Here is a 23705-nt window from a genome sequence, read left to right as displayed (position 1 = left end):
GAGCCCGGCCGCGGGCCCGCTCTCCCCGACCGTCCAGAGCGCCGGGAGGAGGGCGGAGAGCCTGGCCGGGGCTCCGCTCTCCCTGGTGGCCGGAGCGCCGCGGGGAGGGCGGCGAGCCCAGTCGGGGCCCCGCTCTCGGGCTGGAGCGCCGCGCTGTGCCGCCCCCCTCCAGGTGCCGCCCCAAGCACATTCTTGGTGGGCTGGTGCCTGGAGCCAGCCCTGGTGGCGGGATGGGAAGAGGGGGGCAATTTCCACACAAAACAAAAAAGGAATTCCATTTTCTACAGACCATTTGGTGGCCGAAACACTAGAAAAGCTTCCAGGTTGCTGATGAGAAGCAGAAATTCCCTTTTTCCACTAAAAAAAATAAATCAGGTTTGTCAAAAACCCGATTTTGCCCTCCACACATAGCTTTGACAGAACGTTGCCAATGGACCCTCATTCGAGCCCTGTTGGCAGGAACCGAGATGCCACCAATGACACACACATACTCGCTAGCAATGACTAATAGAAAACATGGAGCTTTATGACCTCCTTTATTTGTACTTCTCTGTGCAGTCACTGAAGCCGGCTTCTCCGAAGTCCCTTGTAGAAACCAGCTCCAACAAATAACACACAAAACATGTTGTGACCACTGCGTTTGCAGGTGTGTGTCACTGAGAACATGGCTTGGTCCAGAGCGTGGTTTTAAGCAGTGCGGCCAAGTGGACGGAGCACTGGACAGAGGGCAGGAGATCAGGGCTCAATTCCTGGCTCTGCTGGGTGACCGTTGGCAAGGCACGTCCCCTCTCTGTGCCTCAGTTTCCCTATCTGTGCAATGGGGATAATGATATTGGCCCCCTTTGTAAAGAGCTTTGAGATCTACTGATGAAAAGGGCTAGGGAGATGTTCGGAGTTTCATAACCTCTCGGCTTCAAATCTTCACCAGACCAATCCTGCTTTCGCTCCAGCTCCGGCTGGGGCTTTTCCGCCCGCAGCCACGTTACCCCAGCACAGTTTTAAAGCCTTCCAGTTTCTTCTTTTTCCTTTCCCTCCAAAAAACAAAAAGAGAAAAAAAAATCACCTTCGTACTTTTTTTTTTTTAAATCAGTAAAACTCTGTCCTTGCAGATCTCCCGCCGGGGATCTGAAAGAGGGTGGTGGAACAGAGTTTATTCAGGAACAAGGGGCGCTGTGAAGGAAGGCTCTGTCATTAACAAACACTTTCATAGCATGAAATACAATGGCTGGAGAAGCCTCAAACTTCTCAGCAGTGAAGTTTTCATGGCAAAATGAGTGTCCAACTTCCCAGCCCTGTGGCAGAACATCCCCACTTCACGAGTTCAGACAGCATGAGGGAGGCCCCAAAAATCCTGAGACTGGCTTGGGAATCATGAGATTTTTTTTAAAATCAACCTTGGGTTCTTTTTCTTTGCCGTTTGCTTTCTGAGCCTTTGGGAGTCAAGTTTCCAAGATTTTCTTCACAACCACGAGAGACAGAAACTTCTTTTTTAAAAAAATTAAACCTGAGATTCTCACATCATCACATGACTCCAGCAGCTGGAGCTTTAGGAGAAACACCAAATCTCATGGGACTCATGCTGAAACCAGGAATGATACTGCCGATGTCCCTTGCAAAGCCCAGGGGAACAGAGCCCCAATTACCTCGGACTGGTAAGTAGCCAGCCAGGACAAGGTGCCGAGTTTGCATCTCCTTGATACAAAAAAGATGTCAAGGCGTGTAGAGGGAGCTTGGTGAAAAGCAACAGACACCTAAGGGCTGGTGAGACAGGTTATGCGGCAGGAGGTTAGGGGAACGAAGGACTTGAACATCTGAAACTCAAGGGTTAGTCCTCCCAGCCATCCCACAGGCAAAACTCCCGCGGAGCTGGTAGGGGTGACTTCCAGAAACCAAGCACAAGGATTGGACAAGGAGGGAGAGGAATTGCTTCCCACTAGGTGCTCCAAGGGGTCTTTCCCTTTCCATCCTTAAAGTCTCTGCACCACCGGCCTCCAAGGGGAAAGCACTCAGCGGGACTGGGAAGATCTTACCCCTCATCGGCAGTCTGGAGAGGAAAAATTTTCCCGAGCCGTCTAAATTGCCCTTAGATTGTCCACTTCGGAGGGCAGGGACCATCTTTTTTGGTGTTTGTACAGCACCTAGCACCGTAGGGTCCTGGGCTGCGACTGGGGCTCCCAGGGGCCACTCACAACAGATAATAAATAATAACGTCTGGAGGCTTTCAGCCCTTCTGCCTGCCGACCCCCATCGGCCCAGAGGACAATGCCACACTGCTGCCCGTGCAGATCCCTATCTCTGGGAGCCAGCAGCTACTGACATTCCCTAGAGCTTGGCTGCAACGTAACCTGTCCCGAGGTGGGTATTAGAAAGAGACCTCGGGATGAGACAGAGAGTTGCCTCCAACCCACATCTAGGACCGGCCTGGAGAACGAACGTGCGTCCTTGGGAGCCAGAAGATGCAACTTCTCCTTCCCTGGCAAAAAGGGAGGAGGGATTCAACAGCAAACAGGTCACTGTTGGGTGCCCTCCCAGCCAGTGGAAAATGCCGCGGCTGCCCTGAAGGCAATGGAGCTGTGTCCGGTTACGCCAGCTGAGGTCTGGATCGGTGTGTGCGTCCCGGGGGCTGGAAGCATCGTTAGAGTCTGAGCATGCCAGGCCGCACAGCCTCAGCCTTGCCCAAGTCTCAGAGATCCACCTCCAGCCATTGCCCGCTCTGAGCCGGAGGCCGTCGCTCCCAGCAGCTCCCAGCCATCGAGCTGGTAAAGACCTGGAGCGCCCAGCACTCCAGCTGGAACTGTCGAGTTCAGCGGGGCACTGACGATTCCACCCAGCAAAGGATCTGTCTGTGCCTTGTCCGGAAGGGGAAAAACATCCCAAAGTGCCTTCAACACCCCCCCACAAACAACTCAAATGAGAACCAAGAGAAAAAAACACGGGGCAAGAGGTGCCCCTCCACCCCCGCACAACCCCCCCCCCCCCACAGGAGCAGCCGCTCGCCTGCATTTCCCACCAAAGGGGAAAAGACCCCTGTGTCCAGGGAACAGCCCAGCCCTCCGCTGTCCGGCCCAAAGAAGTGGGACATTGTTTTCTAGCCAAGGAGCTGTCACAGTACATTGCTCGTCCCAATGGCTTTGCCCGTCAGCGACAGGAGTGTCCGTTTTAGGCATCTGTCACCCCGCGCCACACCTCGAAAACGGCACTGACAGAGCGGGCTCTGTGTTCGCGGGGCGCCCCGGGTTTCCCCTTTGCCCAGACACGCTCTGCTGCAATTCAAAGGCCAAGTCACCATCTCCCCCAAATCGGTAATCAGCGTCTCGCTCTGCCGCCCCTCTCAAAGCCTGCGAGAAGCCCTGGCACCCAGGAGGCAGGGGACCTGAAGGGACTCGTAGGGTGCAGCTGGGGGCCTTTCCCCCACCAGGAGGGATGAAAACCGGCTGCTTACGTGGCTCAGATCCAATCCCAGTGCCGCGATGAGTGGAAGGGGTGTCAATGTGGGGATCCCTGGGAATCTGGACCTATAGGGAGGTCAGTGGCGGAACCAGACGATCCATTGCAGGGTCCTCATGGAACAGATAATAGCTACGGGGTCTTCTTTGCAACAAAGGCTTTGGAAGCAGCCGTGGCCGGGAGCTCCCCAGCTCTCAGAGGTACGGTGCCCCGTTCAGGTGACAGCAGTTCCTGGGATAGCTCAGGTCTTTCTGTGGGGCGACGGCAGGCCCGGGGCTGCCGTTGGTGGCAAGGGGGAGGCGCAGGGCAGCCAGGGCGGTGGGCGGCTCCTCCTCCAGCAGGTTGTCCGTCTCCACGTCCGAGGGCTCGCAGGAGCCCCGGCGCTTGTTCTCGGCGCTGTAGAAGAAGGAGAGGTTGCGGAAGCTGGGGTCCATGTCGTCCTTGATGCTCTCCAGTAGCTGGGTGAAGTTGGGGCGCAGGCGGGGGTTCTGCTGCCAGCACCAGCTCATCAGCTCGTGGCTGGGGGGAGGGAGAGAGGAGACAGACGGGTTTCAATCGGATCCAGCCAGCCGGAGGATCAGTCCTTCCTCGCCCGGCATTCCAGCCGGGGACAGGAACCCGACTTAATGCCCTTGGGGCGGAGGGTATCCACCCCTAGAATAGTCCCCACGCACTGCCCTGCCCTGCCCAAGTCCCCTGCAGGAGTGCCCCAGGGGCGAGCTGGGTCTCCCATTCAGCCCTTGGCCTCTCTGCTGAGGCTGCTGGCCAGGGGACCAGTCCGTGCTGGTGGCGTCCGTCCCGCTAGGAAGCAGGGCCAGGCCTGTCTCCCATTCTCCACTGAGCAGGGCGAAAGCCGATGGAGGCCCACAACTCTGTTCTCTCCCAGCTTTAGGTCTTATTTAGAGACTCCTGGGAAGGTCACCGTCTAGGCCCGTGGTGATGGTGATGGGCACTATTCACACGAGCTGGCCACCGGCGTTAGACCCAGGCAGAGTGGAACGATGTCTGGATCCGGTCCTTACGCTTAAAGCCCAGGATAGGACGGGCAGGGGACACAGACGCATCCATGGAGGGGCTCTTCCCAGGACTCCTACCCCAGGCAGGGAGCTCAGGGGCACGGGAACAACTTACAGTTTCTCCGGGCAGTTCTCAGGCCTTTCCAGGATGCCGTTGTCCATCACAAAGCGAAGCACCTGCTCGTTGGACAAGCCCTGGTAGGGCTGCTCGGCCAGCGTGGCGATCTCCCAGAGCACCACCCCAAACGACCTGCCGGGACACAGGGACAGATTGGATCAGCCTCCTGCCTCCCCCTGAGAGCCGCGGCAACAGCGTACCCATCGAGGCGTGGTTCCCCCACCCTCACCAGAAATCACCAAACCAGAGCCCTCATATGCCGGTCACATCATTATGTCCCACCCCGCATTGCTCAGGCAGCCAGGTTCATTATGAGAGGATCCCATCTTCCTGTATCAAGTACTGTCTGCTGTTGGGAGCGGGATACTGGACAGGCCAGATCACTCCCGATGGTCCTCGAACACCTACCAGACGTCAGAGTGGGTGTTGAAGATCCCGTCCTTCAGGGCTTCCGGGGACATCCAGCGGACAGGAAGCAGCCCCTTGCCACCTTTCCGGTAATAATCCGTCTCGTAGATGTCTCTGGTCATGCCGAAATCTTGCAGGGAAGAAGGAGCCAAGGAGAAAAGGGGTCACTCACAAGGACCATCTGTCCCACCTGAGCTCTCTGGTAGTAACACTGGCGTCTACACGGCGCCTTCCACCCCTGTGGCACGAGGAGGCAGGGAACTGACACCCCAAACCTGCTCCGTTTTGGGGCTTGCCCAAGGTCGCTTGCCAGGTCAGCCGTCACGCTAGGAAAGGAAGCCAAGAGTCCGGGCTCCTTGTCCTGTGTGCTAAGCACCAGAAAAAGCTTTGCCTTCTATGCACAGAGGAGAAAACAACAACTCAGGGGCTGATGCTCAGAAATCCGGAGTGTTCACCCACATCTCCAGTGGCCCGAGGCAGAGATGGCCTGACTCCAAGAGGTCCGGAGGCTTAACCTAGGACTGGCCCGAACTCTCCAAGCCTTTTGGGCCAGCAAAATTTACATGCAACGTCCACATGCAGAGGAGTGGATAAAGTGAGGGGCTGACCCTGCAAGGGGCTGATAGAGCCCAGGCCAGCCCGGGACTGAGATGTCCATCACCCACCTCCAATCTTCACCGTGAAGTCCTCCGACACCATGCAGTTGCGGGCGGCGAGGTCCCGGTGCACAAATTTCTTGGCGTTGAGGTAGGCCATGCCGTCGGCGATCTCCCCTGCCATCTGGATCATGTCCTTGAGTGACGGGGGGGGCAGGCCAGGGTTGTTCTGAGTGACACATCAAAATGGAGGGGGATGAAGGGCATGTGGCTACCGAGGGGCGGGCCCCGGGGTGGGTATGCAAGTCCCTCTATCAACATCCGTGGACAATTTTTGTGGAAGGAGCCGCGGGACCAGAGTCCTGGCAGTTCCACATCTGAATTTCATGGGCTCAGGAGACCCAAACCAGCTGGGACCTAAATTATTTTTGTATTATCTGTACTGTGGTAGTGGCAAGCAGCCAGTCATGGCCCAGGCCCCCCAGTGTGAGGTGCTGTACAAACACAGAGCGAAGAGATGGTCCCTGCCCCAGAGAGCTTCCAATCCCCACCCCAAATGTGGGGCGTATCTTCTTCCAAGCTAATTCTAAATCACCTACGGGACTGCTAAGGAGGTTGGCAGCAGGGCAGGTAGGGGCATAGATAGACACATCGAATGTGTAGGGTTGGATGGACAGATGGATAGCCAGAGTATATGGGGATGGATGGACAGATGGACAGTATGGGGATGGAGGGATAGATATAGAGTATATGGGGACGGATGGACAGTATGGGGATGGAGAGATAGACAGAGTATATGGGGATGGATGGACAGTATGGGGATGGATGGTATAGAGTATATGGGGATGGATGGATGGATGGACAGTATGGGGATGGATGGACAGTATGGAGATGGAAGGATAGGTATAGAGTATATGGGGATGGATGGACGGATGGACAGACAGACAGTATAGGAATGGATGATGTCAGAGAGTCAGTGGGTCATGGAGTCCAGACGTGGCCCCTCCATATCAGGCCTGGGGGGCTCTGACCAGTGGCAAAGTGGGGGAAACCTTCTCCTGTGGCTGTCCAGGCAGTCCCCACTCTGTGTATCCAGAGATGTCAGCCCCACCCAGCCAAACCCCCTGGGTTCCCGGAGAGCGAGCGCCTTCCGCCTGCCCTAACATTCCCTCCCTTCCATCAAGAAGCTGACTGGCCACTTTCCAGGAGAGACAGCCTGAGTTTGGGTCCCGTCTCCTCCCCCCGAGCCGGCTCCTGCGTTCCAGGCCCCGGGCAGCAGAACAGCACAAGGCCCGGCCCCAGCGAGCCACCCACCTCTGCGTCCGGTCTGAGAGAGCGGAGGTAACTCTTCAAGTCCCCTCGGGTCATCAGCTCCATAATGACCAGGGCTGGCTGGCCCTGGGACACCACGCCAAGGAGACGGACCTGCGGCCAAGGCCAGACAGGAGTTAGAAAAGCAGCACCAAAGACTGGGGGGTGGCTGGGCCCGAAGGGGCTGGGGAGCCGGAAGGGCAACCAGACTAGAGGGGCCACTGATCTGATCCGGTCTGGGCAGGAGGCAAGATCTGATGCTAGCCAGATCCCTGCCCTTGTCCCGTTCGGCAGCAGACCTGATACCGAACTAGATGGCCCAAGAATCTGTTCTCAGACAGCAGCTGGTGGGATAGTGGAGTACATGGGCCCCTGGTCTGTCTTGTGGGGGAGCACCACGGATTGGATAGACCATTGGGCTGTCTTGTGGGGCAGGACCCCCATTGGATGGACGACTGCTTTGATCCACAAGGACAAGGGTCAGGATAGCAAACTAAATGGTTTGGCCTGATATATCAGCGATAAGGCAGCAGAGGAGATGGCCCATTGATCTGGTCGGACATGGCAAACAAACATTAGCGCCAACAAAGCTCCCAGAAGGAAAGTGATGGTGCCTGTCTGGGATGGGAGCTAAATGGGAGTGTAGAATTGGTTGAAAATATTCCAGATGCAAGAGAAAATGGCTTTTTTGTTTAAACAGAAAATTCTGCAGGAAAATGTCTATTTTCAATTAGATTTTTCAGGTTTTCATTTAAAAAAAAAAAAACCTTGAAAATCATAAATTTTCCTGTTTTCAGCTGAAACTTTTCAGTTTGGGGCTTTTTGATGAAAACCTAAAAAAAAAAAGAAAAAAAATCAAGAAAATCTTCAACCCAAACTGTTTCATTTGAGTCAACATTTTTCACAGGGGGAAAAAAAATATTTCTCACCCAGCTCTCTCACATTCAGTTAAAATGGGCTGGTCCAAATCTTTCAAATTTCATGTAAACATTTTGCTTGAAAATTTGAATTTTGAGGGGGAAGACGTGAGACAACATTTCAGGGAATTTCCCCGTATTTCAAGGAGCTGGTCAAAATTTTTTCCAAGATTTCAAAATGTTACATTTTGATGAAAGAAAAACAAAAACCAACAGGGAAAAGGTCCAAAAAAATGGTCACAATATTTTTAATGAATAGATTCCATTCTGATCAGTTTATCTGATCTCCTGCTTAGCCCAGGCAGAGAATATCACCCAGTGATTCCTACACCAAGCCCATAGCTTGTGGCTGAACTAACGCATGTCCTGAGACAGAAACTCTACCACGACCAGCCCTTGTTAGAATCCATCCCCCTGTCCCCTCCCCACCGGATCCACACATACCACGTGGTGACACTTAAACGCCTTCATGACCGAGGCCTCGTTCAGGAACTCAATCCGCTCCCTCATGGTGGCCAGCTCGTTGACGGTCTTCAAGGCCACCTTCGTCTCCTCGTCCTCTTTCTCGATGCCCTGGGCGATCCCTTCGTAGACCATCCCAAAGGATCCCTGCCCCAGCTCCCGGATCACCGTGATCTTATCCCGTGACACCTCCCACTCATCCGGGATGTACACTGACAAGGAAGACACAGGCCAGGATTATGCCGATGCTACCGCAGGGTGCTTCATGGCTCCCTCTAGTGGCTGAGCCACAAAAGAAAATCAAAGTCTACTACTGCTACCAGCTGAGGGAGCTGCTGCTTTAGCTCGAGCTGTTAGTACTGCAGGTTCCATCCTGGCTGGGACCCACACTGTGGGGTTTTGCTTCACGGGCCAAGCTAATGGGCACGGGGATGGGATTAACCCTTTAGGTGACTCCGAGACAAGACAAATGGCTGGTGTTTAAAAGGCTACATTCACGTGCCCCCGGGAACCCTATATGCACAACTACCCATCCACGTGACCCGCTGTGGGACTGACTCACTGACAACCTGATCCTGGCCACCCGCAGCTGCCACCGAAATGGCTGGGAGCAGCAAGTGCTCAGTACCTCTGTGGAGCGGACTCGTTACAGCCTGGCTCTGTCTACTCCAAGGATGCACCCAAGTGCAGGATGGGGGCCAAAGAAGCAGCCCCAGAGGCCTTCACAATAAGACTCCCATCTTGAGCGGAGAGATTAAGCAAGGCGCAGGGGTCCAGTGGTTCGAACACAGCACGGGCAGCGCTGACACAAACTGCCTGTGCGACCCTATTCTTTTCTGTGCCTCAATTTCCCCCATCCATAAAGTGGTAATATCACTTAGCGGCCCCTCGACGCTGGAACCAGCAATGGCTATTTCCTGGAAGTTGCCAACGTCCCAGCCCCTCTCTGGAGAGCGCCGTACGTACTGTCCGAGGTGCTGAAGTATTCCGGATTGACCGAAGCATAAAGTGTGCCGCTCGGGTACCCGTCATTGTTCCTAAGAGCGGGGGAAAGCAGGACAAAAATAAGTGCCTCGCTCCGACAACGTCCAGCGAGGGCAGCAAGTCATTCCAAGCCAGGCAAGCTCCTGGAGCATTCCCCAAGGCAACGGGCGCCTGCCATAACTCATCCATGTCCCAAGCCCCTGCAGCTCTGCTCCTCTCAAGATACGGCCCAGGACTAGCAATTCTGGAGTTACTGTTCTCAGCGGATGTGCACGAGGGGCCGATTCTCCATTGCTCCGCGCCTGGCATGGTCATTTACCCCAGGGCAGCGATGGTATACAGCCAAATGACTGCACCAGGGGGATTTGGCCCTTCCAGGCATCAGAAGGCCCCGTTCAGGAGGCAAGGAACCCCAGCAGGGGCTGAGCCCGTGTTCCAACAGGACTGAACTTCGGAGCAGTTTGTAAAACGCCCCTGCAAGTTCAGAAGGGGAAGTTGCAGCTACTGGGGAAAATGCAAACACTGAAAATTCAAATCCAGTCAAAATGCAACCAGACGATCCCAATTCTCATTCACACCCAGGACCCTGCCCGCCCCATTTTAGTAGCACACACGGCTCTGGAAGCAGGAGTCGGTGATACTTGACACCCCTTTTACACTGCCGGGGCCTTTGTGTAGATAAGAATCAGGACCAAAGACAGGAAGGGATCTGGCCCCTTTGAGCTACATAGAGATCCAGGGCCATCAAAATACACACCCGGATCTCAGCTCTCCCATTCACATGCAGAGATGCTTTTGGTTTGCAGCACAAGCATGGAGCAACCTGGTCTATTCAACCCAGACTGCCGTCCACTCCTACCAGCCGTGGCAGGGGCCATGCCAGCTGTGTCTGGATGGCTGAGGGTTCCTCTGAATCTGTGGGGTGGTTATTTTCTGAAAACTGATGCGATCTAAGGCTCACAGCTGGTGTTTTCCTGTTCTGACTCGGGCAAGCAAATAAAGTCGAGGGAGGCGGCGCCCTATCTGGGCTGGGATCTGAGAGTTGCTGTCACGTACTCCCGGGCCATGGGTGTATGAAAGATTTGGAGGGGGGGAATCAGTGCTGGTCACCTCTGCAGAAGGCAGGTGGGGAAAGGGGGGGAAGTGAAAGCCAATGATTGCAAACAGGGTCCTTTAATTCTGGTTCCCCCGTCTGCTGCCATCCCCCACAATTCCCCTCACACACACACACACCTCAAAAAACCCCATGTCTTTTAAGCAAATTTGACCTCATCTGTAAAGAGCCATTGTTATTTAGTGAATACACACAACATACCAGGCTGAATTACTAGATACACGGCTGGTCTGGTTGGGTTCTGGCAGCTTTTGAAGCACAGAATACAGCCTGTTTCCAGGCACATTCCTAGACATGACCGTAAGGTTTTCAAACACTGGGGGCCTGGAATCTCAGTGCCTCCGGTTCTGCACTTGGGCAGGGGGATGAAGGTGTGTGGGGGGGTCCCGTTTGCTCTTCCCGTATTCCAGGGAATGGGACATCTCCCCCTAGACAGCTCAAGACACCTCACTGCAGGCAGCTGTGCAGAAAGCCAGCATGTATTCACCACACGCTGGAAACAGAGGCTCAGGTCTTGCCTGGTGCCTCCGTCTGGAGGCCCAGCCCAGCAGGAGATGGGGGTAGACGTGGCTTTGCGCCCCCTGAATCCTGGACTGGCCCAGGGGACTCAGGGTCTGCCCTAAATACAAAGGAGCGTCCCACAACTGGAGTGCAGCCCCATCCAGCCATGTCCCCCCCTGCACCGGGAGGGAGAGGGGACGACACTGGATGGGGGAATCTCTCCTGGCTGGGTCCAGGCTCCTTTGCGTTGCTCCTCCACGGGGCTTAGAACCTGGGAAGTGGCAACAGGCAATGGGATTCCATAGCCAGGTCCCGGAGGTGACTGGCTCCAAGCCCAGAGCCAGTGGTTCCCATGCTCCCAGCCTTCCCCCGAGCCAAGCGGCGTTACCTACCTTCTCTTATAGTAGAAGAAGACAAAGACCACCAGGCAGGTGATCACCACCATGAGGACAATGGGCATGACGGTCAGCAGCACGTAGAAGCCGCCAGACTCCTCCTCGGCTGCATGGGGGAGAAAGGGGAGGGAATAGACAGGCCCGTCACTGAGATGCAAGCAGCAGAGCTACCCCTCTCCTGCTGGGATGTGGGCATAGAGAGCATGGCCCCGGTGGGCCCTCTCCTACGCCAGTGGCACCATAACTGGTGTGGAGAAAGTAAATCAGGAAGTGTTATTTATTCCTTCTCCTAACACAAGAACTCGGGGTCACCCAATGAAATGAATAGGTTTAAAAACAAACAAAAGGAAGTATTTCTTCTCCCAACGCACAGTCAACCTGCGGAACTCCTTGCCAGAGGATGTTGTGAAGGCCAAGACTAGAACAGGGTTCCAAAAAGAACTAGATCAGTTCATGGAGGATAGGTGCACCAATGGCTATTAGCCAGGCTGGGCAGGGATGGTGTCCCTAGCCTCTGTTTGCCAGAAGCTGGGAATGGGCGACAGGGGATAGATCACTTGATGATCACCTGTTCTGTTCATTCCCTCTGGGGCACCTGATCTTGGCCACCGTCGGCGGACAGGATACTGGGCTAGATGGACCTTTGGTCTGACCCAGTCTGGCCGTTCTTATTTTCTTAATCCACTTCTGACGGGAAGGAACTGTGGTCTCCATACAGACTGTGACTCTCCCAAGCCAGCAGACCCACCCCTGCCCCGGGACAGCAGAGTCTAGGGAGAGGAGTAGCCAGCAATTTCCCCCCCCCAACCCCAGCTCCGCTCTGCACCGCTCCCCATTGGGAGCTCCCTCCCCAGCCAGCCCCCTGCTGGGGAGAGCTGGAATTGCAACACCCCAGATACGTACCCGGGCCAAGGATGTAAAATTTGATGAGTCCAGTCCACGACCCGTTCCCGGCCAGCGAGGTGGCCCGGACCTTGGCAGAGTAATTCCCCGGCTGCAGGAGAGCGAGGTGGACACCCCCGTATTTGGCGTAGCGGTGGCGAGAGACACACACCACGGTGGTGACCTCCTGGGACGGGGAGAGAGAGACACGGATGTTCCCGCGGACTTGGGGCCAGTCGCCGTGACATCTGTGCTGAATAGCCCTGGGTTTATTTTGGGGTGTTTTACAGTAGCACCTAGAGCAGGGCCTGGGTGTGCAGCTCAGACACACCGTGCAAGCCAGGGCCTGCCTCTGAGAACTCACGGGCTGAAAAGAAACCCGTTGGGAGGAGAGGGAGAAAACTCAGGGAGAGCGAGGGACTTGCACAAGGGTAGAAAGGAAAGAACCCAGGTGTCCTGAGCCCCACACAGGGTTTAAGTATTCAATGAGTGCCTTGTATTAAAAAGGCAAATGGTTCTGTACTCCTGTCTGTAACTCCACCGGGAAGGGGGCCCACAGCCCCCCAGGAAGGGAGAGGCGTGGGGGTGAGCTCGGGTGAGCTGGTTAGCCTGTGCCTAGGATCTTTGATGGCGTTAACGTTTGCTGTCTAACGCTTTCCCCCTTACGGGTAAACGCGCTTGCTCAGAAAGGGCAGGTGGCAGCCGACGAGGACGCCGGGTACTGTGCGTGAGGAGACACGTGGAGCAGGCTGTCTCCAGCCATCTGTCTCTTGCGGGCGACATCACAGGGACTCCGCAGCCTGGAAATGACCCACTCAGGAGGGAGAGAGACGTGGGTCTCCAGCCGAGAGAGGCCACGGCTGAGGAGCTGGGAGCCTGAAGTGGGAGCCCTTGCTGGACCACAGAGGGGCCAGGCAAGTGGAGTTGCCCTGAATGGAACCCAGGTGTCCTGAACCCCCACTGAGGGCCTTGTCCACTACCCCACACTGCCCTTCTCTACTGAGAGCATCCAGCACACACCAGCGACACAGCCGCTAGCCAGCGGATGGGCTGGAACAGAGCCCAGGTACCGGCTGCCAGCTTAGCCAGTCCCAGAGCACAAACCAGGGACCCCCAGAGCTCAAACCGGGGACCCCCAGATCTGACTGCATGGGAGCAACACCCACAGCAGACTGTGGCGGAGACAGGAACATGCATGAATGCTGGTGTGGGTGGGGTCTCCTATCCTGGGGCAGGGCAGGCAGGTGCCATGGGCCAAGCGGGCTCGGAGGGCAGGGGGGACGGGTCTCGTCACCTCGTTTTCCCGGCTGTACTTGATCTCGTATTTGAGGATGAGCCCGTTGGGGTTCTTGGGTTCCTCCCAGCGCAGCAGGACGCTGTTCTTGCTGGCCGGCTCCCAGGTGACGTTGCCGGGGATGTTATCCGCTTCCACTAGAGAGGCAAAGCAGGAGAGGCCGAGAGGTTCGCTCAGCGCGGGGAGCAGCGTGGGGTGGGGGGATCTGAGCGCTGCAGCGTGTGCGGATCCCCAGTGCAGCTCGGCCCCCAGGGCCATCAGCCCTGGCCCCCCTCCTCGCCACCAAACCCACCAGAACGAGGAAGAGAAAAGCAAAGACCTGCCAGTTCACCCCCGCAGGGGCCCGCAGCAGGTGGGGAGCGGAGGGGCTGGGCCAGGCTGAAATGCACTAGCCCAGAAACACGCTGCTCTACGCCCTGCCATCCGACCGACCGCTCCCCCTGCCACCCCAGCCCTGGGCCAGACTTGAGATCAGGCTGGTGGATCCGAACTGCGATCCCCAGGGGTTCGGGGTTGAGACCAGGAAATTCATTGAGCTGGTGGTATCCTGGAAGCCTGGCTCTGAAGCAAGTGTCCAGAGAGGGGAGTGGGCCATGCCTTGCTCTGTCTTAGCCCCCTCTAGCACAAGATGGAGGGTTCCCATGTCCCCCCTCCTCGGGGCCAGTACGTACCCTCAGGCATAGTCCGGGCAAAGACAAAGGTGGCCGCACTGCAGCCCACGGTGTGGGCGGCGTGGTTGCAGGCGTGGATGTCGATGCGGTACTCGGTAAAGTGGCGCAGCTGGGAAATGACCGTCCGGTCCCGCACCACTTTGTCCTCAAAGATCCGGAAATCCGTTTGAGCTTTGGGGGCAGCGCCTGTTAGGTTCAGGGACGGCGGTTTCCCTGGGAGCTCCAGAGAGGAGGTGTTGGAGAGCGGGTGGCCAGAGCTGGTCAGAGCCAAGATGTCTCTGCGCCTTTTCCGAGTCCTGCGGGAGAGAAGTGGGGAGTGATGTCTAGTGGTTAGAGCAGGGAGGCAGGACTATCCATGGCTCTGGGGTGGAGTGGGCACCAGTGAGTTAGAGCAGAGGGGGCTGGGAGTCAGGACTCCTGGGTTCTCTTCACAGCTGTTCTTAACCCTATCCTCTGTGTGTCAATGGTGTACTGAGCCTCACTTACCTCTGAGGGTTCTTTTTGACAGACGTCACCTTCCAAGGGGGTCTGAAAAGACACAAATGAAAGGGGACTAGTTAGCGGATTATCGTGGACCGTGCCGAACCCCAGAGTCAGGAATGGCAGGGACCCCAGAGGCAAAGGAGTAACTCTCTCTGGCTGCCCAAAACCCTAGACCTAAAAATCAGAGTGCCGGGAAATTACTCTTAACAAACAGGTCAAATTTACCTGGTGTGGAATTTCGCTGCAAACCCCACCCTTGGGCTAGGGTCAGCACAGAGCTCAGCTAAACCTCATCCCCAGGTGCCCCCGTCCTGTCCATCATCATCCACATTTTACACATGGGAAACGGAGACACAGAGAGGCAAAAAGACTGGCCCCAGGTCACAATGCAAGTTTGTGCCAGGGCTATAGCAAGGATAGAACGCAAGAGTCCTGGCTCCCAGCACCTCTGCTCCAGCCGCTGGATGGCACTCCCTTCCAGAGCTAGGGAGAGAACCCAGGAGTCCTGAATGCTCCACCGGACACTACTCCTCCCCCAGAGACAGGAGTAGATCCCAGAAGTCCCCTGCTCTAATCACCAGCCCACACTTCCCTTCCCGTCCCTGTCTTTCCAGGCAAGATTGGGTAGTGGTCCCCCACATCCCAACGAAGCCACCCGCCCCCGGGCCATGTGGATGATGATGGAGCTGCTGCAATGGGTCAGCAGTCCCCCTTGTTCCTGAAACCTGACTAAGCTTTACCCAGCAGCATCTGGAGATGAGATGGAGTGGAGAGGCTGGGCAGGGAATCCCCCACCTCTGGCTGAGCCATCCTTCTGGTAGGTGGCTATGAAGACGGCACTGCAGGGATGGAGAGTGAATCCCCTCTCCTCCCAGCTAGGCCCTGCCCTCTGGAATCCCCTCCACAACTAAGCCCCGCCCCTGGAATACCCTCCCCCCAACTAAGCCCCGCCCCTGGAATACCCTCCTCCCAACTAAGCCCCGCCCCTGGAATACCCTCCCCCCAACTAAGCCCCACCCAAGTACCTGGGGATGATGATGGAATTGTGTAGGAAGTTCTCAAACTTCTTCTGGAAGGAGACAGCCTCGCCCTCCATCTGCAGCTGCCCGCCGTCCCGGTGGCACGGGCAGCACCGCTCCTCCGTGTCCTGCTCCAGCTCGGGGCCCCCGCTGTCGTCCACGTTGAAGCGGGTGTCCGCGCTGCTGGTGGGCAGCTTGAGGCCTGGGGGCGTGGGCAGAGAGAGACAGAGAGTGGGGCCAGGAGCAGGGGGGGTGAGACACAGCCCCTCGTTGCCTCGCCGCTGACGCCCTCCCAGCAGGGTCACGGGGTGTCGGCTCCGGCCCAGGGAGCCCAATTGGAAACAGCAGCCAAGGCCCCAGGGGGCACGTCCGGTCCAGGTCCCTTCCCCTGAGCGATGCTTTGACTCCATCCCCATCACCTCGCCTGTCCTCTGCTCCCGCAAAGGGTAAACTCGGAGACTCCTGAAATCCACTCGTCCTCCCTCTGCCCTGGGTCCTGATCCTGCCATCCCCACTATGGATGGGCCCCGCATAGCCACCTGGCAGCGGGGCTGAGTCATGGGACGAGGCCAGTGCTGTCACAGCCCACATCGCAGCCTTTCAGCTCCATCGCCATGGGGCGCTAACCAGCCTTAGCCGAGGGTCCAGTGGAGCCCCGAGACCGAGCTCCCCGTCTCTGATCTACCTCCAGGGCCTGGCGGAAGCACCTCCCATCGCTGCTCTCGCCCGTGGCTCTGCAGTAGCCCCTCTCCCCGGCCTCAGGCCTCACCTTTGTGGCAATAGTCATTGACGTAGAGCTCCAGGTCCTCGGCCAGCTGCTGCCACAGCACCAGGTAGTAGGTGATGTTCCCGTTGCGCTGGCTGGGCGGCTTCCAGCGCACAATGATGTGGGAGGAGGAGTTCGACATGGACAGGACGTCCCGGGGCACTGTGGGGGCTGGACACCGGCATTGCAGAGACAGCTACGTTAAGCCCCAGAAATCCAGGGCTGGAGCCCACTGCTCCCTCTCCCGGCTGCACATCCCCCCCGCGCACACACCACTTTGCACCCTTGTCTGTTATGGAGCCGCCTGCACCGACCTCCCCCAACCACCATGGTGCCCCGGGGGCTGGATCCTGCTGGGCAGGGTCCCATCTCCCCACCCCCACCCCGGGCAGAGGAACCTACTCAGGCTGTTCACGGGGGATTCAAATCCAGGATCATCAGCACCAAAGCACAGGCCTCTCCCAGTTAAGCTAAAGGAGCAGCTCTGTTAGCTGGTCGCAGTAGTAGGCTGTTATCCTCTCAATGCACCAGCCCCTGCATGTTTTCTAAGCGGCAGCCCTTTCCAATGCCCCCCTGTGGCCACCCTCCTACCTGCCGGCATGGTGCGGACGTACACCACCTCGCTCTGCGCCCCGTAGTTGCGCCCCTCCTCGGCCGTGGTCAGGGTGATGGCGCGGACGAAGATGGCATACTGGGTCCAGGGCTTGAGGTTCAGCAGGGCCACCCCCGGATCCTGGTCGTTGTTCAGCGGCAGCTCCACATCTACCACGTTCCAGCTGTTGGCCCCGCAGGCATCCTGCCCCACGTACTCGGTCACGTTCTGAAAGGGCCTGGCCCGGAAGATACGCCACCCCCGGGGGTCAGTGCCCAGGCCGCCTCTGTGAACCCAGCCCCTCTTCCCACCCACATGCCCACTGAGTTTCCCAATTATTAGGGACATCCCTGAAGCACCAAGGGGCTCAGGGTGCGGTTACACACCAGCTGGGTGGAGTGGAGCCCTGTCTCCTTATGCTACCGGTTATTGTGGTCCTTTGCAGGAATTACTTCCCCTGCCACTGAAATGCATGCAGCCACCTCTGGGGTGGAGCACGGCAGCTGTTTAACAGCCCCGCAGCAATGCTACACAAGGGGGGTCTGCAGCTTAGTCCTAAGTGAGCAGCCCCTGTCCACCCCCTCGCAGCCTCCCCGAAATCCCAAGGGATATCATGGAAGAGCCAAGCTTGCCAGTGAATCAGCCCCTGGCCCGGGCCCTTTGGCGGGACCGGAACCGTCAGTGCTGCAGCACTTGAGCTAAAGGAGTCACGTCACTCGCTGGTGGCAGTAGTAGGTTGTTACCCTCTTGGCTTCCAGCCACATGAGGGAGCGGCGTGGCACGTGCGAAGTGGGTGCAGCACGGCCAGGAGCTGGCGGTGGGGCGGGAGGGGGACACTTACGATTCCTTGTAGTAGACGATGAAGCTGAGCAGATCACGGTACTCAGGGGGCCGGTAGCGCTCCCACTTCAGGAAGATGCGGTCGGACTCGGTGATGTTGGAAACGAAGCGCAGAGTCTGGGTCTTGCCTGCGATGGAAGCAGAGAGCATGGGAGGCTGCGTGGAATAGGGCCTCAAAAAAGCTGGGGGGGCTGCAGGTCACTGAGGGGGACTGCAGGGAATGGGGCCTGAGGGGAGTTTGGGGGGGGGACAGCATCTGAGGGGAACAGGGGGATGTGTGAGGAACGGGGCCTGGGGGGAACGGGCCTGAGGGGAGCTGGGTGGGGGCTGGGGGAAACAGGCCTGAGGGGAGCTAGTTGATGTGTGGGGAACGGGGCCTGGGAGGAGTCTGGGGGGAAGGGGCCTGAGGGGAGAGCTCTGGGAGGGGGGCTGGGGGATGTGTGGGGAATGGGGCCTGAGGGGAGCTGGGGGATGTGTGGGGAACAGGGCCTGGGGGAAGCTGGGAGGGGTTGGGGGGCAGGGGCCTGAGGGGAGAGCTCTGGGAGGGGAGCTGGGGGATGTGTGGGGAACAGGGCCTGGGGGAAGCTGGGGGGGGTTGGGGGGCAGGGGCCTGAGGGGAGAGCTCTGGGAGGGGGGCTGGGGGATGTGTGGGGAACGGGGCCTGAGGGGAGCTGGGGAGGAGGCTGGGGGGAACAGGGCCTGAGGCGAGCTGAGGTGGGGAACAAGTCCGGAGGAGAGTTGGGGGGGAACAAGGCCTGAGGGGAGCTGGGGAGGGCTGGGGGGAACGGGCCTGAGGGAAGCTCGGGGTGCTGGGGGGAACTGGCCTGAGGGGAGAGCACTGGGAGGGGGGCTGTGCTGTGTGGAGTCTGGGGAGCGCTGGGGAGAGGCTATGGGGTGTGAGGCTCAGGGCGTTTTCTAACAATTTGGTGCTGCCCTCTTACAGGGGTGATTGCAGCCCCCACTGGAGTCTGCCCCAAAGCCCAGAGCAGCAGCGGGAAAGGCTCCCACTGACTGTGCCGGCCCTAGCTGGGAGACGCTGGAAAGGCTATGGGGCGAGCTACGCCCTGGGACCAGGCTGTTAATGAAGACTGGGCTCTAGAACGCATGTTATGGTTTCGTTTGCCACGTAACCCTTTGTTCCCAGCAGTGCAACTTGCTACCCCTTGATTCACGGTCCTTTGTTAAATCAACTTCTTGTTTGTACTCGAAACAAGGCTAAGTGCTGAGGGTTAAGCAGAGCTGTGGTCAGAGGCATAACGGGGAAGTTGGTGTGTACAGTGCCTTTGGGAGCAGAGGGGCTGGGAGCATCCAGTGGATCGAGGCTGGGCTGATCACTCCCGGAGAATGCTCGGGGGACTCAGAGGTGGGGGTGCCCAGAGGGGTGGGGACCTGCAGAGGCCTCTCTGCTGAGATTGCCAAAGAGAGAGGGGCGGGGGGGGGTTCACTGAGACCCACCCAACTCGTGTCACCCATGGGTGTGCTGGTCTGGTTCTAAGAGAGGCATCCACCCAATCGCCCCCAGAAGCCCCCGATTAGGGTTTACTGAAGGGGACGGGGTGGCTCTTCTCTGAGCCCATCCCTTAAAGTCTCTCTGTGCAACGGCCGGGGGCTGGAGGTACCTCGCTGCCTGGTGGCTCCAGGCCCCCCAGATGGCAGCATGGGGCTCTCAGCAGCCACCCCAGCGAATGCTGTTGGGCTTCCTCGCTCCCTCCCCGCTCCCAGGGCGGCAGGGGTGTGACAAGGTCCCAGCCGGGCACTCGGGACTCACAGGAGGCTCTGTCCCCGTTGGTGCGAGGATTGATCTCGGCTTTGTTCTGCCGGCCCTTGGTGCCCGTCACCTCCTCCATGCGGTAGATCTCGGACAGGCACAGCTTGGGGTTGAACGCGAAGTACACCTTCCCCACGGGGATGGAGAGCATGTGGTGGCTCCAGTCCCAGAGCTGCTGCAGGTTCTGGTTGTCCAGGACGTAGAGGGTGTAATTCCTGAGGGCGAAGGGAGAGGCGGCTGGAACCACAGGGCCGGGATTGACACCTCAAACAAGGGGATTCGCTCGCACACACCCAGAAGTGTGCACGCACGCCCAAACACACACCTCTCTCTCACACCCACAAGACAGATGCACACATGCACACGCCCCTCTCCCCCCCCCGAGGTGCACTCACAGCACACAGAAGCGCACGGACCCACAGACAGATGGCACCCACTCCCATACACACATACACACACAGCACCCCTAAACCAGACACACACACGCTCACACAAACATGCATCCGTGCACACACACACACGTGGAGGTCTCCTAGCATAGAAGCACATGAACACATGACACGAAGCCACACACGTGTTTGCCGAGGTCTCTCACACATACACGGGTGCACGCACACAGACAGACCTTTCTCTCTCATCTCTCCATGCTATACAATGCAAGCCATGTTTTCCAAGCAAGGGATCTCCTAGTGCCCAGGGCAAGGGTCCTTAGCTGCTCCCCTAACACTACATGTCCTGCCCTCTGCTATGCAAGAGGAAGGGGCCTCTACCCCATAGCTGGAGATGCAGCGGGACTGATGCCAGTGGTGGGATGGAGGCCACCGGATGTGGGAGGCACAGGAAGCCCAGATGGACCGGGAATCCGCCATGTGCTAACACGTGGTAAGGAGAGTGGCTGAAGGGGTCGAGGTGGGAGCAGTGGCTACCCCCTAGCTAGAGCCCCCATTTCCCAAGCTTCTCACCCGTCCACCATGGAGTCCCCCCGGATGAGCTTGAGGTTCTTGAAGAAGGACAAGGAGACGAGGGCAAAGGAGTGCTTGATCTTCAGGAAGCCCGTGATGGTCTCAATGAGTCCCAGACTGTTCTGCAGCTCCGAGACCAGGTTATCTGGAAGCAGGAAGGGAGAAAGAGCCCCTAAGGAACGGGCGGCCGCCCACGGAGATTCCCCACGTCAAACGCCAGGTGGAGAGGCTAGGGGGAGAGGGAGCTGAACAGGACATGCACACAAACCTGGGTGTCTAACACAGACATCTAAGCCCCTCGGGGTGCGTCAGCCACCCTGAGACCAGCCCTGCACTCGGGCCGTGGAGGGCAATTCACAAACCAGTGACTGCCAGCCCCATGACCAGGTCTGGTCCGTTCGTAGGACTGCAAAGGAGAGAGCACGGGCCGGTGCGTCGAACACCCTGGGTTCTATTCCCAGTTCCATCAGCGACCCAGCACCTGCCCCTGGGCCCCTCGGCGGGACCCAGCAAACTCACATCACCCGCTGCCCACGGGCATCAGCTGGTGGTTGTAGGCCGGATCTAAAGGGGACCTGCAGGGGACAGGTCCCCCAGAGCCTGCCCAATCACCCCCAAGCCACCCAGCTACCCCACAGCTGGAGATGCGGTGGGGGTCGGATATTGAATGGCGGGATAGGTTGGGAAACCCGGCTGGTGGTTCTCACGGCTGTGTGTCAACAGGTGGGGGATGGGGAAGGAGGTCCGAGGCGGGTGGGGGTGTTTGCGTGGGGGCTGGCCCATCTGGCATGGGGCAGAGGGGAACACTCACAGCCCCTGCGGATGTTAACGATCAGGTTGCCCTCGACGTAGGTGCAGCCGGCCAGCTCCTGCGCCGCGCGGGTCGAGTCGATGGTCTTGGTGCCCACCTTGCACTCCTTGGGGCACAGCCCCTCGCACTTGTGGCAGAAGATGCTGGGGAGGAAAGGAAGGAGCAGGAGGGGGAGAGAGACAGGGGCAGATTTGTTAGTGCCCCATTGCCTGGGATACACCCCCTGCGGCGGATAGGGGGATCACTGCAGGGATAGGGGGTCACTGCAGGGGATAGGAAGGCTATTGCGGGGGCAGGCGGGATGCGGGGAATCACTGCAGGGGTAGGGGATTGCTACGGGGCAGGTGGGATGCGAGGGGGTCACTGCGGGGGATGAGGGGTCACTGTGGGGGCAGGCGGGATTCAGGGGTCACTGCAGGGGATGGGGGTCACTGTGGGTGCGGGGGCAGGCGGGATTCAAGGGGATCACTGCATGGGCACGCAGGATGCAGGGGGGTCACTGGGGAGGATGGGGGTCACTGCGGATGCGGATGGGATGCAGGGGGGTCACTCCGGGGGCAGGCAGGATGCAGGGCTGTGGGGACAGACGGGATGCAGGGGGAGTCACTGTGGGGCATGGGGGGGGGTCACTGCGGGTGCGGGGGCAAGCAGGATGTGAGGGGGTTACTGCGGGGGCAGATGGGATGCAGGGGAGTCAGTGCGGGGGGTGGGGAGTCACTGTGGGGGCTGGCAGGATGCAGGGCTGCGGGGACAGACGGGATGCAGGGGGAGTCACTGTGGGGCATGGGGGGGGTCACTGTGGGTGCGGGGGCAAGCAGGATGTGAGGGGGTCACTGCGGGGGCAGATGGGATGCAGGGGAGTCACTGTGGGGGCTGGCAGGATGCAGGGCTGCGGGGACAGACGGGATGCAGGGGGAGTCACTACGGGGTCTGGGGGGGGTCACTGCGGGTGCGGGGGCAAGCAGGATGTGAGGGGGTCACTGCGGGGGCAGATGGGATGCAGGGGAGTCAGTGCGGGGGGTGGGGAGTCACTGTGGGGGCTGGCAGGATGCAGGGCTGCAGGGACAGACGGGATGCAGGGGGAGTCACTGCGGGGTCTGGGGGGGGTCACTGCGGGTGCGGGGGCAAGCAGGATGTGAGGGGGTCACTGCGGGGGCAGATGGGATGCAGGGGAGTCAGTGCGGGGGGTGGGGAGTCACTGTGGGGGCTGGCAGGATGCAGGGCTGCAGGGGCCTCAGCCCCCAGGAGAGCCGCTCACCTGCTGTCATTGCGCGTGTACCCCGAGGGGCACTCGGACAGGCACCCCTCATGGTGGATGACGAACTCAGAGGCCTCCCGGGGGTTCTCGGACACCTTGCGGAGGCTGGCGCAGTACTCAGCCGTCACGCAGCGCCAGCCCTCGTACCGGTAGGTGCGGGCCGGGCAGGAGGTCAGGCAATGCCCGTTGAAGTGGAAGTGGCGGCAGGCCACGCAGGCCCTGCTGTCCCACGGCCGGCTGCAGCCTCCCAGGCACTCCGGGTGGCAGCATTCCCCGGTGGCGGTGCAGGCGATTCCGTCTCCACAGGGACACACTGGGGTCAAGAGACAGAGAAATCGACTAGAGGTTAGTCCATTCTTCTTCCCCCCCCCCCCCCCCCGCCTCTCCTCCCCACGAGAGCCGGATCAAGGTCTCGGCTCTCTGGGTCTGTACCCAGCCCCTGGAGCCGCGAGATTGCATCCCAACCTCAGCCTCCACTGACAACAAATTTATAGCGCCCGTGCTTTCGAGGACAGCTCAAAAATGGGACCGGCGTGTAAGGTGTGTAACCAATGCAGTGATGCTGGCCTGGCTATGCTGCCTCGAGTGCAACCGACACTGAGATGCTTGCCTGAGTCTGCAGAGAGCCTGAGCCAGTAACTCTGGGAGGGGTGGAGCTGCCCCTTTCCTTTCAATTGAGCCCTAGCTCCAAGCCCCTCTGTTCTGATGGGCCCTGCCAAACCCACCTCAGCAAGGGGCTGTGTGTGGGGCAGGAGAGGAGGAGTGCAGTAGGCCTGGCCCACCCCCCCCCTCATTCTCACCTAGCTGCTGGGGTCAGTAGTGGGGGGCCCTGGTACAGAAGGGGATTCCCCTACCACTCCCTCCTGCTATATGGAAGGGGACAAAAACCATCACTCCAAACCGCAGGGCGGGGCCATGGCATGTCTCAATCCAGTCCTCACCCCCACCCCGGTTCCCTTCCACTGGGTGCCCCACAGCATCCATTCCGTGGGGACAAATTCATCTCGCTATATGGCTGCTCCCTAAGGACGGCTGGCAGGGCAGTAGCTCCCACTTCCCTCTCTAGCCCAGGCTTCCTGGTCAGACTACA

At 58.7% G+C, this 23705-nt stretch overlaps 1 protein-coding gene across 2 annotated transcripts in view; it reads right to left on the bottom strand.

The window, feature by feature from the left end:
• Nucleotides 1-399: 399 nt before the first annotated feature.
• Nucleotides 400-23705, bottom strand: part of INSRR (insulin receptor related receptor) — a 42564-nt gene continuing 19258 nt past the window's right edge. The window contains exons 3-22 of one of the 2 annotated variants that reach the window (XM_042843273.2): nt 22616-22928; nt 21358-21500; nt 20547-20691; nt 19585-19799; nt 17818-17944; nt 16976-17214; nt 16388-16555; nt 15625-15820; nt 14603-14644; nt 14117-14412; nt 13446-13582; nt 12173-12338; nt 11267-11375; nt 9242-9312; nt 8258-8487; nt 6900-7010; nt 5655-5814; nt 4990-5119; nt 4579-4713; nt 400-1031 (exon numbers count right to left, since the gene is read on the bottom strand). In XM_042843273.2, coding sequence (XP_042699207.2) covers nt 983-1031; nt 4579-4713; nt 4990-5119; nt 5655-5814; nt 6900-7010; nt 8258-8487; nt 9242-9312; nt 11267-11375; nt 12173-12338; nt 13446-13582; nt 14117-14412; nt 14603-14644; nt 15625-15820; nt 16388-16555; nt 16976-17214; nt 17818-17944; nt 19585-19799; nt 20547-20691; nt 21358-21500; nt 22616-22928 — 3182 coding nt within the window. In that variant the 3' untranslated portion in view covers nt 400-982. Of the gene's footprint in view, nt 1032-2979; nt 3967-4578; nt 4714-4989; nt 5120-5654; nt 5815-6899; nt 7011-8257; nt 8488-9241; nt 9313-11266; nt 11376-12172; nt 12339-13445; nt 13583-14116; nt 14413-14602; nt 14645-15624; nt 15821-16387; nt 16556-16975; nt 17215-17817; nt 17945-19584; nt 19800-20546; nt 20692-21357; nt 21501-22615; nt 22929-23705 lie in introns of those variants that run through there. The other variant, XM_024099878.3, reaches the window with a different exon arrangement.

Source organism: Chrysemys picta, chromosome 20 (assembly GCF_011386835.1).
Source record: "Chrysemys picta bellii isolate R12L10 chromosome 20, ASM1138683v2, whole genome shotgun sequence".
NCBI classification, from domain to species: domain Eukaryota; kingdom Metazoa; phylum Chordata; order Testudines; family Emydidae; genus Chrysemys; species Chrysemys picta.
This window is presented reverse-complemented; position numbering and strand designations above follow the sequence as displayed.